This window comes from Mirounga leonina, unplaced genomic scaffold, assembly GCF_011800145.1.
Source record: "Mirounga leonina isolate KUSES-001 unplaced genomic scaffold, KU_Mleo_1.0 Mir_93, whole genome shotgun sequence".
Classification (NCBI taxonomy): domain Eukaryota; kingdom Metazoa; phylum Chordata; class Mammalia; order Carnivora; family Phocidae; genus Mirounga; species Mirounga leonina.
In genome coordinates, this window is record NW_023270854.1 from 38,528,291 (window position 1) to 38,550,810 (window position 22,520).

A 22,520-nucleotide genomic window follows, 5' to 3' on the forward strand; every position below is an offset into this window, starting at 1 on the left:
ACAGCTTATCTTTTGCTTCTTCAACATAGTACAAATACTTATTTTATTTTAGTTATTATTTTGTCTACATGTAATAATTTAAATATGTGTAGTCTTTGTAATCTACTTTTGTATTTTTTTCTCCTAGCTGATGCTTTTGCTGTCTTTTTTCCTTGTGCTACTCTTGGTTATTTTTATTGTGCATTGTCCATTTTCTTCTGGAAACTATTTGTGGAAAGTCTTTGAGTCCTAAGATAAAATTGAGTTAATCATTTGCAACCTTATATTTATGAGAGGTTTTGTTTTTTGTCCTTGGATATGCCCAAGACTTTTTTTCATTTCCCATCACAGCTCCATTTTATCAACATTTCCACATCTTGTCTGATCTTTTTGGACTCTGGTTATAGTGTATACTTATTGTAGAAAAGAAAATACGGAAAAGTACAAAAAACCTAAAATCATTTCAGTAAATAGAGGTAATCATATTAATATATTACTGATTTTTTTCATTCGTAATGAAAATAATTATATGTCCTGCTTTTATTCCCAACATGATATAATAGAATTTTTGTTGCATTGTTATACAAATTTCAAATATATTATTTAAATATCTGTACATAAGTATATTATATGGGTAAGCCATGATTTTTTCAGTTACTCTAAAGTTTATGTTTAAGTTGTTTTTATTTTTATGACTTATAAATATTGTTGTGTTGATTTTTTTCAGAAATCTCTGTTAGCATCATTGCTTTTTAGAATTTAAAGTAGATTTATAAAAGTAGATTGGCTATAATACTTTTAAATTCCTATTATCTTTTAAAAAATAAAATAAATTCCTAATAACTGTATTTTTTTCCTAATAACTTTCTAAACCTATTTTCCAGAAAGACTATAATTTATTGAAGCTGAGCAATATGTAAGCTTGTTCTGTGATGTACCTGTGTTAACACTGAGTGCTAAGGTTTTTAAAAAATCTGTTCCAGTTTGATAAGTGAAAAAATATATTCTCAATATTGCTTCAAACTCCATTTCTTTGATCACTAATGAGGTGGAATATTCATACATCCTCTCTTAAATTCTGCTTTTTCTAGAGAATTCTTGTGGGGGCTCTCAAGGAAGAAATAAAGAACTTAGGATCCAAAGAGGCAAAGTACCTTTTCTAAATTACTACAGCTTTAACACCACTGGCATTTGAAACCTGATTTTCTATATTCAGATTCAGGATTTTTTACCTTATGTAATTTTTTTTTTGTAATTTAATATGACTTCAGTTTAACTGATGTTTAGTGGATGTTCAAATATACTTGACATATTAGTCCAATAATAACAATCCCAAATAGTAGTCGTAATGTTAAAATGGCAATTCTCTTAGGGTACAAGTAAGACTGTTGTGAGTTTGCACTTTGACTTTGTGGCTAGAGCTTAGAGCAAGTGCTTGATCTAACTTCTATGTCTGTCTCTCTGTGCGTGTGTGTGTGTGTGTGCATGTGCACACATATTTTTATATGGCAGTCAGGTAGGGACAAACATTGAGGGTAGGGAACTAAGTGTTAGATAATGAATCATTCCAAAGGATTTAGACTCTGATGAAGACTATGGAAATCCACTAAAGAAGCTATATGGTCAGATTTCTCTTTTAAAAGGTATCACTTTGGTAGTCATTGGATGAGTTAAGATTTGAATAATGAAAAATGTATGGAGGTAAAAAAGAACGTTTGGAGGAAAGATGTCGATATGTTTGGTTTGGAATTGTGTATGGCATGATTCAAATATAAGTGTCTAGATATCACTTTGATGCATAGGTCTAAAATTGAGGGAAGATGTTCATGGAGACGGAAGCTAGATGTTAAATGCAGAAGTGCTTTAAATTGGCAAGCAAACATTTTTATGTTTGCCACTTCATTTACTTTTAGAAATTAGAATTTTCATGAGGTAGAAATTTTGTGGGATAAATTATAACACCAAACCATATATAAATATAAGGTAAGATAGGTCAATATCTGATAGGTCAGAATCAAGAAATATCATTAAGGGCCTCTATAGACTCTATCCACTAACAAAAATGGCTTTCTCATTCATTAGAAAATGAAACCTAAGTTCAACTAAAAAGACAAATATAAAATAGGAAACTTCTAGGAAGAAAACACCAAATATGTTTAACATTTTTCAAAATGTATTTTATTATTTATTTTTAAAAATATTTTTCCAGATTTAGTGAAGTATAATTGAGAAATAAAAATTGTATATATTTAAGGTGTACAACTGTTGGGTCTTTAATTAAGATTTTATTTCTTAAGAGCCGGTAGGGTCACAGCAAAATTGAGGAGAAGATACAGAGACTTCCCATATACCCTCTGCTCCCACACATGCACAGCCTCTCCCATTATCAACATCGTTCACCACAGTGGTACAGTTGGTACAATTGATGAACCTACACTGACAGAACATAATCACCCAAAGTCCATAGTTTACATCATGGTTAACTCTTGGTGTTTTACATTCTATAGGTTTGGACAAATGTACAATGATATGTATCTACAATAATGGTATTATACAGAGTATTTTCATTGTCCTAGTCCTCTGTATCCTGTCTACTCATTCCCCCATCCCTCCCATCCAGACTCTGACAACCACTGATCTTTTTATTGTCTTCATAATTTTGCCCTTTCCCGAATGACATATAGTTGGAATCATATAGTATGTAGCCTTTTCAATTGGATTTTTTCACTTACTAATATGCATTTAAAGTTCCTCCATGTCACTCATGGCTTGATAGCTCATTTCTTTTTAGTACTGAGTACTATCCATATCTGGATGTATCATAGTTTATTAATCCGTTTACCTACTGAAGATCATCTTGGTTGCTTCCAAGTTTTGGCAATTATAGATAAAGCTGCTATAAGTATTGATGTGCAGATTTTTGTGTGGATAAAAGTTTCAGCTCCTTTGGGTAAATACCAATAAACACAATTGCTGGATCATATGATAAGAATATGTTTAGTTTTGTAGGAAATTGCCAAACTATCTTCCAAAGGGGCTATATTATTTTGCATTTCCAATATCAATGAATGAAAGTTCGTGTTGATCCACATCCTCACCAGCATTTAGTATTGTCACTGTTCTGGATTTTGGCCATTTTAATAGGTATGTAGTGATACCTTATTGTTGTTTTGATTTGCATTTCCCTAATGGCATATGATATGAAGCATATTTTCATATACTTATTTAATATTGCTCGTATACTTATCTTCTTTAGTGAGGTGTCCATTAAGGTCTTTGACCTATTTTTTAATTTTTTTTTCTTACTGTTGGCTTTTCAGAGTATTTTGTATGCTTTGGATAACAGGTCTTTACCAGATGTGTCTTTTACAAATATTTTCTCTCAGTTTGTGGCTTGTCTTCTCAAATTTTTGACCTTGGGTTTCACAGAGCCAAAGGTTTTAATTTTAATGACGTCCAGCTTATCAGCTTATTTCTTTCATGGATTGTGCCTTGGTATTGTATCTAAAAGATCATTGCCATACCCAAGCTCATCTAGTTTTTCTCTTATGTTATCTTCAGGGATTTTATAGTTTGCATTTTACATTTAGGTCTATGATGCATTTTTAGTTAATTTTTATGGAAGGTGTAGGTCTGTGTCTAGCTTCATTTTTTTGTACATGGATGTTCAGTTGTTCCAACACCATTTGTTGAAAAGGTGATCTTTGCTCCACTTTATTGCCTTTGCTTCTTTGTCAAAGATCATTTGACTGCATTTCTGTGGGTCTATTTTTGGGCTCTCTGTTCTGTTGCATTGATATATTTGTCTGTTCTTTCACTAATAAGCCCCACTGTCTTGATTACTATAGCTTTATAGTAAGTCTTGAAAAAACATATTATTAAAATGAATAAACGTAGGATTATATAAAATTTTTGAATATGATTCATTAATGAGAAAAAATCAAGTTCTAATCAAATAAATCAAAATTTCTATTGTGATTATAGCTAATTTCCTAATGTAATATTGTTTTATAATTTAATAAAATGATTATCAGGTGAAAGTAAGCATAATTTTTAGGTGATTCATGATCATAAACAGCTCTATGATATATTTAAACAAGAAAAAGATTAAATAATCATTAAACTGTGTAGTGCTAACCAAAATATAGATAGCTAGATAATTGAAACATTACTAGATATTAACAGTAGTTAATAAGAAGTAAGACTTTAAATTTTTCTTTTGATAGAGCAAGTGGTAGGGAGCAGAGGGAGAGGGTGAGGGAGAATGCTAAGCAGGCTCCATGTGCAGTACAGAGCCCAACATGGGGCTTGATCCCATGACTCTGAGATTATGACCTGAGCCAAAATCAAGAGCCAAATGAACAGAATTCAGCTACATAGAACAACTTGGGTGAATCTTGTAATCATAATATTGAGCAAAAGAAGACACAGTAATAGTATATACAATGTGATCCTGTTCAAAAACTAACAAATTTTCATGATGGTGATAGGCATCAGGATTGCAGCTCCTATTGGATGGCAGTCACTGGGAGAGCACACATAGGAATTTCTGCTGACAGTGTTCAGTTTTTTCTGTCTGAATGAAGGCATTACTGGTCCGTTCACAGTGAAATGTAATAAGGTGTATTCTTTGATTTGCATACTCTTCTTTATAAAAGTTCTACTTCGATAAAATATTATGTTTAAAAACAGAGATTAAATTACATAAATTGTTAATTCAGTCCAACAAAAAATACATTCAATAATTTATTAATCTATTATTGAATTCATATTATATGCATAAAGTTTCTATATATACATATATATATATAAAAGGGAAAGTTCCTGGGGCGCCTGGGTGGCTCAGTTGGTTAAGCAACTGCCTTCGGCTCAGGTCATGATCCTGGAGTCCCTGGATCGAGTCCCACATCGGGCTCCCTGCTCGGCAGGGAGTCTGCTTCTCCCTCTGACCCTCCCCCGTCTCATGTGCTTGCTCTCTCTCATTCTCTCTCTGTCAAATAATAAATAAAATCTTTATATTAAAAAAAAGGGAAAGTTCCTGCTTTCAATGAACCCCCAAGGTAATAATTATTACAGAAGCTAAACTTTCTTAGCAGCCTAATAAATATGATTAGAAAGGCAGGAATGGCTTTAGCTAGCAGGAAATTTTGGAGCTGCAGCTCATTTTAGCCATTAGTGACTTATTACCTGTGATTTCTTTCCCCCATTCATTTCTGTGGTTTTCTAGAAGTATTCTGCCTTCTATGATGATCTCAAATTTATTTAATTATTTTTCCTCTTAGAAATAGGATAGCTTTGGTAATTTTTTTTTTACATAAAGTAAAAAAAAAGATAAAATGTACACTTTTTGCATGGCTGCACACCCACTGCCTTATAAATGCTTGCAGGTAGGACCTGTCTGTATTTCCCCCTATTATTGAATCCTCAAGGACTAATCTAGTCACTAATCTACAGACACATTGTTGATGTGCATTAAATATTTGTTGAATGGCATTTTTGGTAGAAAATATTCATTTGTTACACATTATACATTATAAGAGATACAAAAAATAATATAAAGGTCAGTTGTTTTCATTATTTCATGGTTAACATCAGAAATAGTTTCGTGTATCTTTATTTTTACTTTATGTAGTGATTTTATAATCTCATAGTTATGGCCAGTAGACTAATATTATAACTTTATGCTTATGACTAACTTTATAATCAAGGTTTATACTTAAAGAAAATGTAGACCTGAATATCAAATGTATGTTTGTGAGAGTGTATATGTGTTTGTGCATGTGTGTGTGTTTGTGTGTCCTGAACACTTGCTTTATATGAAATGCTGTTTAAGTGCTGGGGATATCATTTAAATGTATATTCTCCTAAATAGATAATAAACATGTGAAACGATAATTTTTTTAAAATTCAGTCACTGATACTCTTGTGAGGAAGAAAAAAAATGGATAATGTGCTTGAGTGACAGGGCCAGGGAAAGATTGGGAGCTCTGCTTTAGCAAGGACCTTTAGGAACACCTGTCTCTAAGAAGGTAACATTTGAATTGAGACTTGAATGAAGAAGACATGCCAGCTTTAAGCTGATCTGGGGAAGAAACATGCAAAAAGCCCAGTGATGGATAAAGATCCTATGTGTTCTGAAAACAGAATGGAGGTCAGTGTTTCCGGAAAATTATATGTGGGTAGAGTAATTTAAGGAGACAAATGTTGGCAAAGCAGACAGGGCCCAGATACTGCAAGCCCATAAGTGGGCTGTGATAAAGGAATATAGATGAAAACATTGAATGCATTTAAAGTATCTTACATTTTATTTTAGAAAGATCTGTTGAGCAGCTTAGTGAAGGATGGACTTTAGTGCATATAGGAAGGATGACGGCTTTTTTGGTAATTCAGAAAAATTATAATAATGATGACATAGATCAAGGTTTTTTTTCAATAAAAATGGTAATAGCTAATTTCAGATATATTTCAGAGGAAGTGCCAACCAAATCTTTTGATAGATGGAATATAAATGTGAGGGGAAAAAACGGTCAGGCTGTTTGCTGAGGTAACAAGGACTTGAGGAAAGTGTGAGGAGGATTTTGGAGAAGATATAATTATGTCTCTTTGGGCCATATTAAATTTCAGATTCTTATTAGCTCTTCAAATGGAAATGAAAAGTAAAAATTAGATACATAGGTCTATAGCATAAAGGTGAGGAAGACATAAATTTTGATTCATAAAATTAAACAAAAGGACAGGATGAAATATCTAAAAAGAGTAAGTAGATAAAAAAGTAATGAGAATTTACATTTCCTGCAATGTTGATAGTAGAGAATGTAAGACACTTATAAATGGAGCATAAATAGGATATACATTCTTTAAATGCCATGTTGTGCTTATGCGAAAGTAAAGGAAACCCTCAGGGACCAATGCAAAGAAAACTTAACAACTTCAAGTTAAATTTTTAGTTGATATTTGGCTGCTCTGAAAATATGAATTGGAGAATAACTTTGCTGATCTTGGTAAACAGGGTAATTAAATTTTAGTGTCTTCAGATATAGGCCATGGGCTATGAATCTGAGCAAGTAAGGGAGCTGGATAAAGTAAGGCATTTGAATGGGGAGAGCAGAAAAAAATATACCCACAAGCAAAGGCAGAGACAAGAAAGTGTGTTTGCCTAAGCCTGAAACCTGGATAGGGAAAAACAAGTGAGAAGAGTCTGGCTTTTTTTCACAATTCTTTGATATCTTCATTTATATATACCATCTAGGTGGTCTTAACTAAGAAATTATCATTTTAAGAAATTATCTTACTTTGATAAATATTCTCTAGAAAAATAAATTGGCTGAGGCCTACTTTCTCAGATAAAGTAAAGCTTTTAAAGATGAGCTCACAAAATATAAAACAATAGGGAAAATTCCAACATAAATGAGAGTTAGAAATAATCAGCAGTATATTTACACCCCCAATAATTTCAAATGATAGTATTAGAATAACTCTGCCTAATAAGTTTAAAATGGTTAAAGGGAATAAAACAAACTAATAGAACACTATCAGAACAGTTCAGGAAGGTTTGAAAAAGAACTCACCAAAATTGGATTCATTTTGATTAAAGATTTTATTAATTAAATAGCAAATGCAGCTGGGAGGGAAAAGAATCAGTACACTTGGAAACGTGAAAAGGAACCCAGAATGCAGCACGGAGAGCAAAAGAGACAAAACATATGGAAGAAATGTTAAGAATTATGGAGAAGAGAATGGGAAATAAATGAGAAAATGGGAAAGCAATATTCAAAGAGACAATGGCAGGTAACAGTCCATAATGCTTTAAAGTATGAATCCTTAGATTCAGACATCATAATAAATCCCAAACAAGATAAACTCAGAAAGAAAACTTTAATTTTCTTTATACTATAGGTTACTCATATTGGAAGGAAAAGTTGAAAACATGATGTATTTTATCAAACAAATGTATCCTACTGTGATAATATCTGCAAACCACTTTCCTGCCTCTTTACATTTAAGTGGTAAATGGTACTTCCTCTTTAAGGCCAACACCTCTTTCTCTGCTCTTGATCTTAATCCCTTTTGCCCTGCTCAGGATGTAGTGTTATTCTTATCACTTCTATTTCTGACATCTTCATTACTTTTTTCCTTCAGCCTATATTCATCATTAACCCTCTTCCAAGCTAAAATGAAAGACTTGCCTTCGTTCTAGTTGTATTTTCAGCAGTCATGCAGTATTTCCCTTACATTCCCATTAAAATTTCCACATAATTAGCAATATTTGCTAGATTATTAACAGTATTTGCTTGACTATTAATCACTTTTTGAAACACAGCAGTCTGGCTTTTGAAACTCCCATGCTACCAAAATTTATCTCACTGAAGTTAAAAACAACAATAACAGCAACAACAAACTTCTCCCTTTCTAAATCCACTGGATGCTTTTAGTGTTATTGTATGTCTTTTTTCCTCCATGGTGAACCAAGCATTTGTGTCTATGCTTTCTCTGATACTATCTCTTTTTGAGATTCAGCATGTCACTCCCTTGGTTCTCTCTTTAAGTCTATGAAGCTGTTCTCTCTAGGAATGCTACAGTGGCTCATTTATCTCTGCCTGTCTCTAATAGATTAGCTCAGGGTTCTATCCGCAGCCCATTTACGTCCTTGGTCTACTTTCAATTCCAGAGATTTTATCTACTCTCATTATCTTAACATCTGTCATACTTTTCTTTACTTTTTAATCTCTATCCACATCTTTATTTCTCCTGATAGTATCATTTTGACTATCTCCTCTCTCCCCCAACATCACATCTTGACACCATTACCCATCAAGTTGCTTGTTTGAGGCATCATCCTATAAGCTATCTCTCTACCTGCTTACAGCCAACATCTTACCAGCTTCTTTAAGTCTGCCTTTTAAATGGTGCTTTTCTTTCTGTCTGTTTTAATTACCAATGAAATAAATCATGCCCTAATTGTCTCTTAATTGGAATATTAAAATAGGCTTCCAACTAGTCTGCCTTACTCCAAATAAAAGTTTCAGAGTCTCCCTCCCGACTATAGCATAAAGTCTAAGCTCCCAGACTGTTACATTAGACACTTTAATCTGTTTCTTGTAAAACTTCAGACTCCCCTGTACCACCTCTTTCCATGATCTCAATGTTCTAGCCTATTAAAATGCTAATATATCCAAACTTATATTGTTTTAAGCTTTAATCTTTGTCTGTGGTATTCATCTGATTGAAATTTCCTTCCCCTCCCCCTTTTCCTCTTTTTCTGGCTTATAAAATATATATATGATTAATTGATCATTCATACAATAGGTCAGACATTAAGTCTTCCCAGGTGCTTTCCCTGTTGGTAATTTATTTTCCCCTATTCCCCAAACAAGGTGGTATTAAATGCTTCTTCTGTTTTTTTCTATTATTGTACTAATGATTGTACCAAGATCTGTTATTTTGAGTGTCTTTTTTCCTTCGTGAGCATATAAATTGGGAAGCTTAGTTTTAATTCATCTTTGTATCCCAGTCACCTAGCATAGCATTTGATATGCAATCAATGCTCATAAGTATTCATTTAACTAACCTCCTCTGATTTCATATACTTTTTGCCCGGGACTTGTCTCACTCTGTACAGTTACTGATGGTTTGTTTATGTTTCCTCTCAGCTAAGCTCCTTGCTTTTAGGCATTGTGTGTGTTTGTGTGTGTCTGTGTGCTTGTCTGTGTTCTCAGTAGGTGTTAAATAAATCACATAATGAACTAATGAAAGCTGAATATAAAAATTTGTTATCCTTACTTCTTTCTTTGCTTCAGTATCTCTGTGCTTCTATTCACTCTGCTATGTTTGTTCTGATGTCACCTGTGAATCTCATTTTTCTCCAAAGTAGTGTTAATGATTATTTACCTTTTTTACTTGTCTTTCTTTTTCTCATTGTCTTCCATTTCATTAAACCAGATGGCACTGTAATAAAGATCCATGCTGTTGATACTTTCCGATTAACAAAAAATGACTTATTAAATCATTTGTGTATGTTATTCAGTGTGTATAAGTACAGTGTATATATTATTCTCAATGTATTTAAATCTGATCTTTGTAACAACCTTAATGGTAGGTTTTATTACCCAAATTTCACAGATAGGGAAATTGTGTATGAAACCATCCCCCCGTATTACATAAAGAACAATTAGAATTTGATTGTGGGTGTATCTGAATCCAAAATTTATGTTCTTTCTCAGAAATACTGCCTCTCTATCTCCACTGGCAAGTCTTGATTCCTATTTCTGACATGTTATAGCAAACTGTGGACATGACATTTACTACTTACAAAAAAAAAAAAATCAAAAGCCTATTACTTTAATTCTCCATCTCTATTTGGCTATACCACTGCTTTCTCAAAAGAACTCTGTCCTTCTTACTCTTTTATTTTTTACTTTTTATTCTTCCATTTATCTGAATCACCTTCCCCTAATCCCAGCTTCTTTTTTCCTTAAGTCTAAAAATAATAATAACTTTTTAAGCAAATCACTCATGCTCATACATCTATTGAATGCCCTCATGAAAATTCCCCAAATTTTGACTGATACATATATTCTAAGATTCCACTAGACTACCATCTCACTATTTGAGGTCATTTCCAACTGTTACACTATTTGAATGAATTACATAATCAATTCAGTATATGATCTATTGTTCATATATAGTTCATTTTAAAAATGGCAACATTGGGGGCGCCTGGGTGGCTCAGTTGGTTAAGCGACTGCCTTCAGCTCAGGTATGATCCCGGAGTCCCTGGATCGAGTCCCGCATCGGGCTCCCTGCTCAACGGGGAGCCTGCTTCTCCCTCTGACCCTCCCCCCTCTCATGCTCTCTCTATCTCATTCTCTCTCTCAAATAAATAAATAAAATCTTTAAAAATAAATAAATAAATAAATAAAAATGGCAACATTGAAAGATAGATGTCCTATTTCTTAACAGATCTTTGTTCATGACTATGCATACAAATATTTGCAAGCCCTTTTGGTGATGATAATGATACATCATTGTTTACCTTGTAGTACAATGTGTAATTAGTAATTTTGTCTTTCAGATAAGCCAGCATCCTTTAGAAATGGACCTTTTACATTTGGGACATTTGACTTGAGCAAGCAACTTTACTTGATTGCTTATTCACATGATAGGCAGGCTTCAGTAACCTAAGTCAAGGAAAATGAACTTGTTTAAGATGACTTGAAATTGATTAATTTGTATTTAGTTTGCTTGAAGTTAACCGTGTGGTATGAATTTCTGTATAGCCATTTTCTTACTTTCAAGCTCTGTAAAATATCTACTCCTAATGCTCTACTGTACCTGAAGCAAGACAATGCCATTGTAACTGCAGTGATCCAAAGATGGGGTTGATAATCAAGGGAAATGAGCAAAAAAGCTATTGAATACCATAAAGACATACTGGTATATTTTATGAAATGTGTTTATCAAGAGTTAACAGGATAGTGATTTATTTGTAGAGATAGCAATTAGAATATTATTGAAGTTGTTAAATAGGCTGGAATACTTAGAATGAATCCGCAGGGTACGGTGTTTTTCATACTCGCTTAGCTATATCTTACCAGCCTATTAATTTGAGTTACTTCACAGGAGTATAGAATATTATTTTTTCAGCATTTACCAGCACATTTTTCAATGAATATTCTTAAACTATTTTGCTTTTATTTTATTTTTTACTTTTTCAGCTATTGAAAGAGAAAATGCTATACGCACCATTCAAAATTAACTACTCACCAATATTTTAGCCTATTTTAGACATTTTTTAAGGAATTAAAATATTACAAATAAATTGCTCTTCCCATTTCCATTCTCTCTGTGTCTGTGCAGAGGCAATCAAAACCTGAATTTGGTCTGTATTTAGTACATGAAAGAACTTGGATTCTCAATTTTTAGACCTCCACATTCCCAACAATCTTTTCTTCCATCTCATACCAACCACCTTCTCTTATAGTTTTACCCTTACATCTTACCATTTCCATTAATGGAGTCACCTCCTGGTTTCAATTTTAAGAATCCACTCTCTCACAACTGATACCTTTCTTTCCAGCTTACTTACTCTACTATTACCCTCCAACAAGTATTTGACACTTTAAGATGACCAGTCTATTATCCCTACTAATTTTTTATATCCCACCTTTTTGTCCTTCTTTCTTTTTTATACAGAACCTAGTTAATATCTGACCAAAATAAGCATTCATTTAAATAACCTTCAAATTTTATTTCTGTGACTTGAAAAACCCTATCATTTAACTAAAGCAGGATCCCAACAACTGAATGTGGCTAAAGTAAAACACAGCTGTGTTAATTAATTTCACCATGGGTGGATCATGTTTTGGTGGGCCCTAAAGGACAAGAAGATGGGATATAAATAATTAGTAGAGCCCTAAGTGTTATAGAATGTGAGATCTCTTCATGAAGAATACAAGGTTATGAATATAGAATTCCCACAACCAATTCAATGCCACTTGACAAGGATAAATTATGTCAGAAAGAGAAAATAGTCTTAATAAATTTTGGTTAAAATATCTTATTTTTACAAACTCTATAAAAAATGTATGACCATTTGAAAACACTGTTAGAGACACTCAAAAGACTTTACAAGGGGTTGGGGTCAGTTAGAGGCCCTCATATTTAAGCTTCATTAGTACTGCAGTAAATTTACTGCTGAGTAGAACTTAAATTCTATGACTATAAATCTCAAGTCACATTCACCACTACCAAAAAATTTTTAGACAATTCAGTTTTTCTGAGAACTATTTCACATCTTATCACTCTTCATTCCTAATACCCACATCATCCTCATTTTAAAGCTAATAATCTTCCCAAATAATTAATAGAGGACATAGAAGCGATCAAATGAAAATTACCTCTTTCTCTTGCTAGCCTATTTGCGTCTGTCTTTACATACTCTGTGTTCCTCTCTATTAACATGTAATAACGGAAGCAGCTCTTACATAGGAGTTCCCATCACCCACACACTTGCCAAATGGATGCCACTTACTCTTTTTTGAAGAAGATTTTATTTATTTATTTGAGAGAGAGAGAAAGAGCATGGGGGGGTTGCTGCAGAGGGAGAGGGAGAAGTGATCCCAAGACCTTGACATCATGACCTGAGCCAAAAGGCAGACACTTAACCAACTGAGACACCCAGGCACCCCTGGATGCCATTTACTCTTACACATTTAGGAGCTTTGCAGCTACAATTATCTCCTCTTTCCCATGAATTATCATTATTTCCCTCTACTTTAATAGCATATGAACATTGCATAATATTGCTTATCTTAGAAAAGAAGAAAACACAAGATAAAATAGAGCCCTACCTTCCAGCTCTGCCCTCCTATTCTTCATAGCAAATCTTAAGTGCACATTCCTGTTTCCATGAACTCACATTCCGTTTTCTATTCAATCCATTCATACAAGGATTATCTAAGTATCATAGTCTAGATCCAAAGTCATTTTTTCTTATCAATTTAAAAGTATTTTCATGCTTTCTTTTATTTAGTTTTTAAAAAATTATATATATACTTAAAGTTTACATCATTTGGTTTTTACCTTCCGAGTTACAGAAATTCCTTATATATTTTGGATATTAACGTCTTATCACATTAGTGGTTATCACATAAATGGTCTGAAATAGATTTTCTCTCATTAAGTAGGTTGGTTTTTCAAATTATTGAGAGTTTTTGTTTTGTTTTGTTTGCTGTACAGAAGCCTTTTAACTTAACATAGTCCCACTTGATTTTTTACTTTGTTTCCTGTGCTTTTGGTGTCATGTGTAAAAAAAAAAAAAAAAAAAAAATGCCAAGCCAGTGTCAAGGAGAATCTTCCCTATATTTCTTCTGGGAGTTTTATAGTTTTAGTTCTTGTATTTAAGTCCTTAATCCATTTCAATTTAATTTTGTAAGTGGTGTAAGATAGGGGTCCAGCCAATTTAATTCTTTTGCATGTGGCTGTCCAGTTTTCCTAACACCATTTGTTGAAGAGATGATTTTTTCCCCCATGTGTGTTGTTGACATCCTTGTCAAAAGTTTTTTTCTGGGCTCTTCATTCTGTTTTATTTGTATATGTGTCTGTTTTTTATGCCAGTATCATACTGCTTTGAATACTATGGCTTTATAATATTGTTTGAAATAAGGAAATGTGATACCTCCAGCTTTGTTCTTCTTTTTCCAGATTGCTTTGACTATTTGGGGTCTTTCGTGGCTTTGTGCAAACGTTAGGATTTTTTTTTCTATATCTGTGAAAAATGCCACTGGAATTTTAATAGAGATTCATTGAATCTCTAGTTTGCTTTGGGTAGTATAGACATTTTGACATTATTAAATATCCCAATCCATAAACACAGGATATCTTTCCATATCTTTGTCTTCCTCAGTTTCTTTCATCAGTGTCTTATGTACAATGTCAGTTTGTAGATCTTTCATATCCTTAGTTAAATTTTATCCTACATATTTTATTATTTTTTGATGCCATTGTAAATGAGATTGTTTCACTTTTTTCAGATAGTTCATTGTTTATATATAGAAATGCAACAGATTTTTGTATATTGATTTTGTATTCTACAACTTTACTGAATTTATGTATTAGTTCTAACAGCTTTTTGGTGGAGTTTTTTAGGGTTCGCTTTATATAAGATTATGTCATCTGCAAACAGAAAATTTTAACTCTTCCTTTCTAATTTGGATACATTTTACTTCTTTTTCTTGCTTAAATACTCTAAGACTTCCAGTACCGTGTTGAAAAAGATACGATAAGAGTGGGCACCTTTGGCTTGTTCCTGATCTTAGAGGAAAAACCTTCAGCTTTTTACACTGAGTGTGATGTTAACTGTAGGCTTGTCATACGTGGCCTTTATTATGTTGAAATACATTACCTCTATATACAATATTTTGAGAGCTTTTGTCATAAATGGATGTTGAATTTTGTCAAATTCTTTTCTTCTTCTATTGACCTGGTCATATTTTTATCCTTAATTCCACTAAAGTGGTGTATCACATTTACTGATTTGCATATTTGAACCATCCTAGCATCCCAGAGATAAAGCCCACTTGATAATGATGTAAGATCCTATTAATTCGTTGTTGAATTCAGATTCCTAGGGTTTTGTTGAAGATTTTTGCATCTATATTGATCAGGGATATTGGCCTGTAATTTTCTTTTCTTGTAATCTCCTTGTCTGGCTTTGGTATCAAGGTAGTGCTGGCCTCATAGATTGAGTTTGGAAGCTTTCCCTCCTCTTAAATTTTTTAGAAGAGTTTGAGAACAATAGGCATTAATTCCTCTTTAAATGTTTGGTAGAATTCACCAGTAAAGCCGTCAGGTTGGGTCTTTTTTTAATTAGGAGTTTTTGATTACTGGTTCAGTTTTCTTATTCATCGGTGATCTGTTCAGATTGTCTATTTTTTCATGATTCAGTCTTGGTAGATTGTGTGTTTCTAGGAATGTATTTCTTCTGGGGTATCCAGTTGGTTAGCATACAATTGTTCATAATAGTAGTTTCTTTGATCATTTATATTTCTATGTTACCAGTTGTAATGTAGCCCTTTCATTTCTGATTTTATTTGAGTTTTCTTTTTCTCTCTCTCTTTTTAATGTAGTTAAAGGTTTGTCAGTTTTTACATATTTTTTAAAAACATATTTTTTTGTTGGTGATCTTTTCTATAGCTTTTGGTTTATTGCACTTGTTTCTGCTCTGTTATCATTTCTTTTCTTCTAACTTTGGGCTTAGTTTGTTCTTACTTTTCTAGTTCTTTGAGATGTAAAGTTAGGTGGTTTGAGATCTGTCTTTTTTTTTTTTTTAATGTAGGCACTTATTATCAATTTCCCTTTTAGAACTGCTTTTTGTATGTTGTGTTTCCATTTTTTTTTTTTTTTTCATTTTTTCTTTACCCATTGGTTGAGTTCTTGGTCTCTGGGTCTTTTCTTCCCAATGCTGTAGCTTTCTATAAACCTATAGCCTTCATCAGTAAGTTGGTTCTTTCACAAACAAGTACAACTGATAGAAACCCCTGCTGTGATGTAGTGAACCTTGCACAGGTTCACATACTACACATACCTTCAGCTAGTTTCTGGCTGGTTCTCCTCCACTTTTATTTTGCTTTCCAGTTTTATTTCTATTCCATAGAGATGGTTACCTCATGTGAATGTAGCTATGTCTTATTTTTATTTTCTTCTTATCTTGTATGCCTCAATGGTATGTATCTGGAAAAAGGTGGTATCCAATCTAATGTCTTACTTTTTCCCTCTATTAACTCTTTCTCCTTAGCTATTGGTTTTCTTTTTGGTTTTTTGTTTGTTTGTTTTTTAAAGATTTTATTTATGTATCTGAGAAAGAAAGCACGAATGGCGGGGAGGAGCAGAGGGAGAGGGAGAAGCAGACTCCCCGCTGAGCAGAGAGCCCCAAGATAGGGCTTGATCCCAGGACCCTGAGTTCATGACCTGAGCCAAAGGCAGATGCTTAACCAACTGAGCCACCCAGGCACCCCTGGTTTTCTTTTTGAAAGTTTTGTTTTACTTACTAGTTTTCTCTTGTTAAGTTTTGTTTCTCTTTTTCATGGACTGCATTTTTCTCCTATTTGATTATTCTTAATAGCAATGTTATACAGGATTAGAAGGGATGGATTGATATAGAAGGAATGAATGCTCTGAAAGCTGAGCATTTGAGGTCTCCAAGCCTTTTTTATTGATATCCTTCTGAGGTGGAGCACAGCTTGACAATTAAGAGTAGCCAACAGGAAAAGCAGGAAAATAAATAGAATTTTGGGTCATATTCTTTGTATTCAAGTTTTAGTTAAGTATCTGGTTATTTTATATTTTTGGCAACATTTAAAACATGACCTTGTTCCTTTTTTACTATTATTAAATGTATTTGCCTCAATATATAGTCTTTTGAAATAATCATATCAATCTTTTTGTTTTGTTTTTTACAGTATAAAGAAAAAAGCAGAGTTTGAGTCTGAAATCCAATCTTCGATGAAACTAAGGTCAAAAAATGATGAATTTCTTAAACAATTATACAGGGAAGCTTATCAGCTTGGTGCTGTTTTCCACCTAACCAAATTTAAAACAGAGGAATTAGAAGAGAAAATAGCAGAAGTGAGAAGAAAATTCAAGGTTTGTATCTCTGTGTTCTGCTTAGTTGTAAAAAATGGTAATTAACCTCAGTTTTATTGATTTGTTGATGATAGTTTGATTTTAATTTAAGTTATAATAGCCTTTTAAAATAATTACTTCTTCTAATAAATCTGAATAAAATCATTTCTCTTCAGCTGCCCAGCATGAATAGAAGAGGAATGGGGCTCAGTGTAGCTAATCAACATTTAACGTCTGCCTTTTGGTGTTACTGACCATAAACTACCTGGATCACCAGAAGAATGGTGCTTGGTTTAAACTCATCCTGTGTATCTAATGTATAATAATAGTTCCAGCCTATGGTAGGAAGAAGGGTTGCTGGGAAGTGCCCTTGCACCTTACTAATAGAAGAAAAGGGATTACCTACATCAGGCCTGCAAGTTACTGGATTCCTGAGCACCAAGCAATGCTTAGTAGACCACAGTGTTTCCACAGAAACAACTGCTCGTAGGCCTCAAATCTATTCCTAAGTGAGAAACATGATGAATAGCCACCCCCTGTCATTTGGTATAGACGCTAGCAAAGTCAACTCCATTTTACCACACATAAAGGACCACTTTAACAGGCTACTTCTGTCCATCACACATCATATTCACACTCCTCCCATCTTTAGCATTTACTTATTGAATACTTATTATCATACAATTATTTGTAAAATTCAGAATCTGTGTTCTGTGTTCAGTGAAGACTTTCTCTTGTGCTTTCTAAATTTAGGACACTTAGATTGTCTTCCAATAAATGTTTCTATACCTGAGAGACTAGGATTTTGTTCCCACATTGAATCCAGCTGTTCGATGGACTTGTGTATTTTACCTCTATCCCTTCCCATGGATTACTCAATGGGTTTTTTATGCCATATATGTTCCAAAATTAGTATGATAGAAACCATATGTATAGTAAAAATTAACCTCAAAGTTATTTCATTTTTTTATTTTTTTTTTTTTAAGATTTTATTTATTTGACAGAGAGAGAGACAATGAGAGAGGGAATACAAGCAGGGGGAGTGGGAGAGGGAGAAGTAGGCTTCCTGCCGAACAGGGAGCCCGATGGGGGGCTCGATCCCAGGACCCTGGGATCATGACCCGAGCCGAAGGCAGATGGTTAACGACTGAGCCACCCAGGCACCCCCGCCTCAAAGTTATTTTAAAAATATAAAGCATGTGATTATACATATGGTTTAGCATATATAATAACACAGTAGATGTTGTTTTATAATTTTCTTTAATTTTTCGTTAGTCTGTGTTTCTCAATGGCCAATAATTAATTTTTTTTTCCACTGAGAATATCAGTGAAGACATCAACCCCTGATTTGGTCACTTAACAATGTCTCTTAATTTTTTCAATTGACAAGAAACCTTTGTTCACATATTTATCTCATACCTGTCACAACCTGCCTTCAGTTCTTCAGCTATATGGCTTCACTAGCCCAAGTCACTCATCTATTAAGAAGGGTGTTATATTGAATTGTTTATTTTTTTCCTAAGTTTTCCTGATGCCATAAAATACAGTTTATAGGTTGAGTGCAAATTTGATGTAACTCCACTGTTCTTGCTTTACCAACCTAAGGCAAAGTGTAAGTGTCCCCCTGGTTTTATTCAAGCAAAATTGAAGAAAGTATTAATCAGGTCCTTTCCCTACCCTTTAGTAGCTAAGACACAGAAAGAAGCAACAGAAAGAAATTACGCATTTTAGGAAGTAATTCCCCATTACTAAACACTTCCACTAATCTCTGAGCTGAATATATAGGGCATTAATTTTCTTTGATGTACACATGTGTATCTGTGTCAGAGTGGTAATGAATTAAAAATAAATTTCTAGAGAGTCCTTAGGTAATTCAGGTTTGGAGTAATTCAGGTTTGTAGTTTTGCCTTTGTAATGACCCCACTGTCTCTCATTGACTAAGCAATAAAAATCTATTTAATTTTCTGAGTCTTGGCATCATGTTTTTCTTGCAGGTAACTTTGCATATTTGTTGATTCTGCCCTTAATTCATGTCTTCTAGAAATTATAGCATTATCACATCTGAGCTAGCTTTGAGAAATAACATTTTGAAACCTTAGAGGTAAAATTTCTGAGTTATGTTTCCTCAAATTAATGTACCTGTACAATGCTCAGTAAGACTTAGGCAGTCTTAGACTAGAAGCAACCTTGAACAATCAAGATATTTGGCAGTTTCTGGAATTTTCCAGCTATTACAGATAATTTGTCCCAATTTTTTCATACCTTCAATCCCGATAACTCACCTATTCAGAAAAAACACGGTTAGCTAAGTCCCAGGATAAAATTATCCACAGGGATAGGAGATAAGTCAATAAAAGGGTAGTATGTATTCAATTATGGTATTGATGGAATGAACAGAAAATCATTCAGTGTTGTCTGAAGAATGTAATATCATAACAAGAAAAATCTTGAAAGCTCATCAGATATTAAATACTTCTCAACGTTTAAATAGAAGGTTTTTGTGCAAGCTGCAGGAATTTGGAGGGTTTTTTGAACATACTAGAATTTTGGTGGAAAAGAAGAACATCAGGCCACTCTGGTTCTAGGTTAAAAATCATAGTACTAGAACTAAGTGGAAACTTAGTAGAAAAGAAGAAAGGAAGTAGAAAGGAAGACAGTTTTCTGCAAGCCTACTGTAGGCTACTCTATACATGTTAATTCACTGTTCATAATACTGTGGTGTTATTAGTTTGTTCATTTTGGGGTGAAATGATTTGCCCAAAGTAGCATAGTTTTTAGGTAGCTGTGTAGAATTTGGGGACAAGGTTTTCTGATGCTGGAGTTGATCTAAACTAGTCAGACACTAAGGAGATATATACTCCAACCAAAAAAGATTTATTCAGCCTCAGAATTTCAAAATAACCATATTAGGATCACCTTTTAGACTTTATTTTTTAGTATTAGGGTCCCCACAAAATTGAGAGAAGATACAGAGATTCCCCATATACCCCTGGCCCCCACACATGCATGTAACCTCCGCCATTGTGAACATCCCCCACCAGAGTGGGACATTTGTTACCAAGGATTAACCTATATTGGATAATGGTAATTACCTAAAATTTATGGTTTACATCACAGTTCACTCTTGGTGGTGGTGTGTACATGCCTAGATTTTGAACAAATATATAACAATATGTATCCATCATAATAGTATCATACAGAGTATTTTCACTGCCCTAAAAGTCCTTGGCAACTATGGCAACCACTGGCATTTTACTGTCTCCATAGTTTTGCCTTTTCCAAAATATCATATAGTTGGAATAATATAGTATGTAGCCTTGTCAGATTAGATTGTTTCACTTAACTAATATGCATTCAAGATTCCTTCATGTCTTTTCATGGCTTGATAGCTCATTTCTTTTTAGCACTAAATATTCTATATCTGGATTGCCATAGTTTATGTATTCACCTATTGAAGAGCACCTTGGTTTCTTCCAAGTTTTGGCAGTTATAAATAAAGCCACTATAAGTATCCATATACAGGTTTTTATGCGGACATAAATTTTCATCTCCTTTGGGTATGAGTGAAGGAACATGGTTGCTGGATCTTAGTATATATTTAGTATATATTTAGTTTTATAAGAAACTGCCAAAGTGTCTTACAAAGTTACTGTACCATTTTGCATTCCTACCAGCAATGCATAAATCCTTACCAAGAGTTGATGTTGTCAGTGATCAGGATTTTGGCCATTGTAAGCCATGTAGTGATACTTCATTGTTGTTTTTTAATTTACATTCCCCTGATGACAGATGATGTATAGCATCTTTTCATATGCTTATTTGCCATTGTATATCTTATTTGGTGAGTTGCATGTTAAGCTCATTACCCACCCCCCTTTAAAGTACTCTCTACACCCAACATGGGGCTTGAACTCACAGCCCCCAAATCAAGAGTCCATGTTCTACTGACTGAGCTGGCTAGGTGCCCCAACATCTTTGACCCCCTTTTTAACGTATTGTTTTCTTACTGTTGAGTTTTCAGAGTACTTTGTATATTTTGGATAACAGGTCTTTGTCATATTTGTCTTTTGCAAGTATTTACTCCCAGTTTGTGGTTTATCTTCTCATTCTCTTGACTGTGGCTTTCATAGAGCTAAAGGTTTTAATTTTAATGAACCCAGCTTATCAATTATTTTTTTTTCACAGATCGTACCTTTGGTGGTGTATCTAAAATGTTATTGCCGTACCCAAGATCATCCAGGTTTTCTTTTGTTATCTTCTAGGAGTTTTACAGTTTGTTTGTTTTTTTTTTGATGTACATGTAGGTTTATGATCCATTTTGAGTTAATATTTGTGAAAGGTATAAAGTACATCTAGCTTCATTTCTTTTTGCATGTGGGGATGTCTGGTTGTTCTGGCATCATTTGTTGGAAATATTGTCTTTGCTCCACTGTGTTGTCATTGCTTTCTTGTCAAAGATCAATTGATTGTATTTCTGTGGATCTATTTGTCTATTCTTTTACCAGTGCTGCACTGTCTTGAATAATGTAGCTTTATAGTATGTTTTCATGTTAAATGTGTTTATGCCTCTTCCTTTTTTCTTTGTCAATATTGTGTTGGCTATTCTGGGTCTTTTGCCTCTCCTTATAAATTTTAGAATCACTTTGTCAATAGCCACATAATAACTTGCTAGGATATTGGTAGTGATTGAATTCAGTCTACACATTGTGTTAGAATGAACTGACTTCTTGACAATATTGAGTGTTCCTATTGTTAACATAGAATATCTCAACATTTATCTAGTTTTTTTTATTTCATTCATCAGAGTTTTAGAGTTTTCCTTATATAGATCTTATGCATATTTTATTAGATTTAGAGTTAATTATTTCATTTTGGGGGGAACTGATATGAATAATCATTGTTTTTAATTTATAATTTTACTTGTTCATTGCTAGCATATAGGAAAACAATGGAAGATTGTTTATTCACATTGTGTCCTGCACCTGTACATAATTGCTTATTATTTCCAGGGGTACTTTTTTTTTTAAAGATTTTATTTATTTATTTGAGAGAGAGAATGAGAGAGAGAGAGCAGGAGAGGGAGGAGTGTCAGAGGGAGAAGCAGACTCCCCGCCAAGCAGGGAGCCCGATGCGGGACTTGATCCCAGGACTCCAGGATCATGACCTGAGCCGAAGGCAGTCGCTTAACCAACTGAGCCACCCAGGCGCCCTCCAGGGGTACTTTTACTTACTTTTTTTATCAATGTATTTTCAAGGCTTTCCAGTTCAATATTGAAAAGGAATGTTGAGATGAATCATCCTTGCCTATACCTGATCCTATTTTTTGTAAATATCCCAACCCCCTCCCTCCCACACACACATTTTAGCTTCAGTAATGCTGGTCTTACAGAATGAGTTAGGAAGCATCCCTTTGCTTCTAT

The 22,520-nt window shown here is 33.7% G+C and overlaps 1 protein-coding gene across 1 annotated transcript in view; it reads left to right on the forward strand.

Moving 5' to 3' along the window:
- CCDC178 (coiled-coil domain containing 178) overlaps window positions 1–22,520 on the forward strand; it is a 375,512-nt gene that overhangs the window by 88,195 nt on the left and 264,797 nt on the right. Inside the window, exon 12 of the mRNA XM_034996280.1 lies at window positions 16,938–17,121. Coding sequence (XP_034852171.1) covers window positions 16,938–17,121 — 184 coding nt within the window. The remainder of the gene's footprint in view (window positions 1–16,937; window positions 17,122–22,520) is intronic.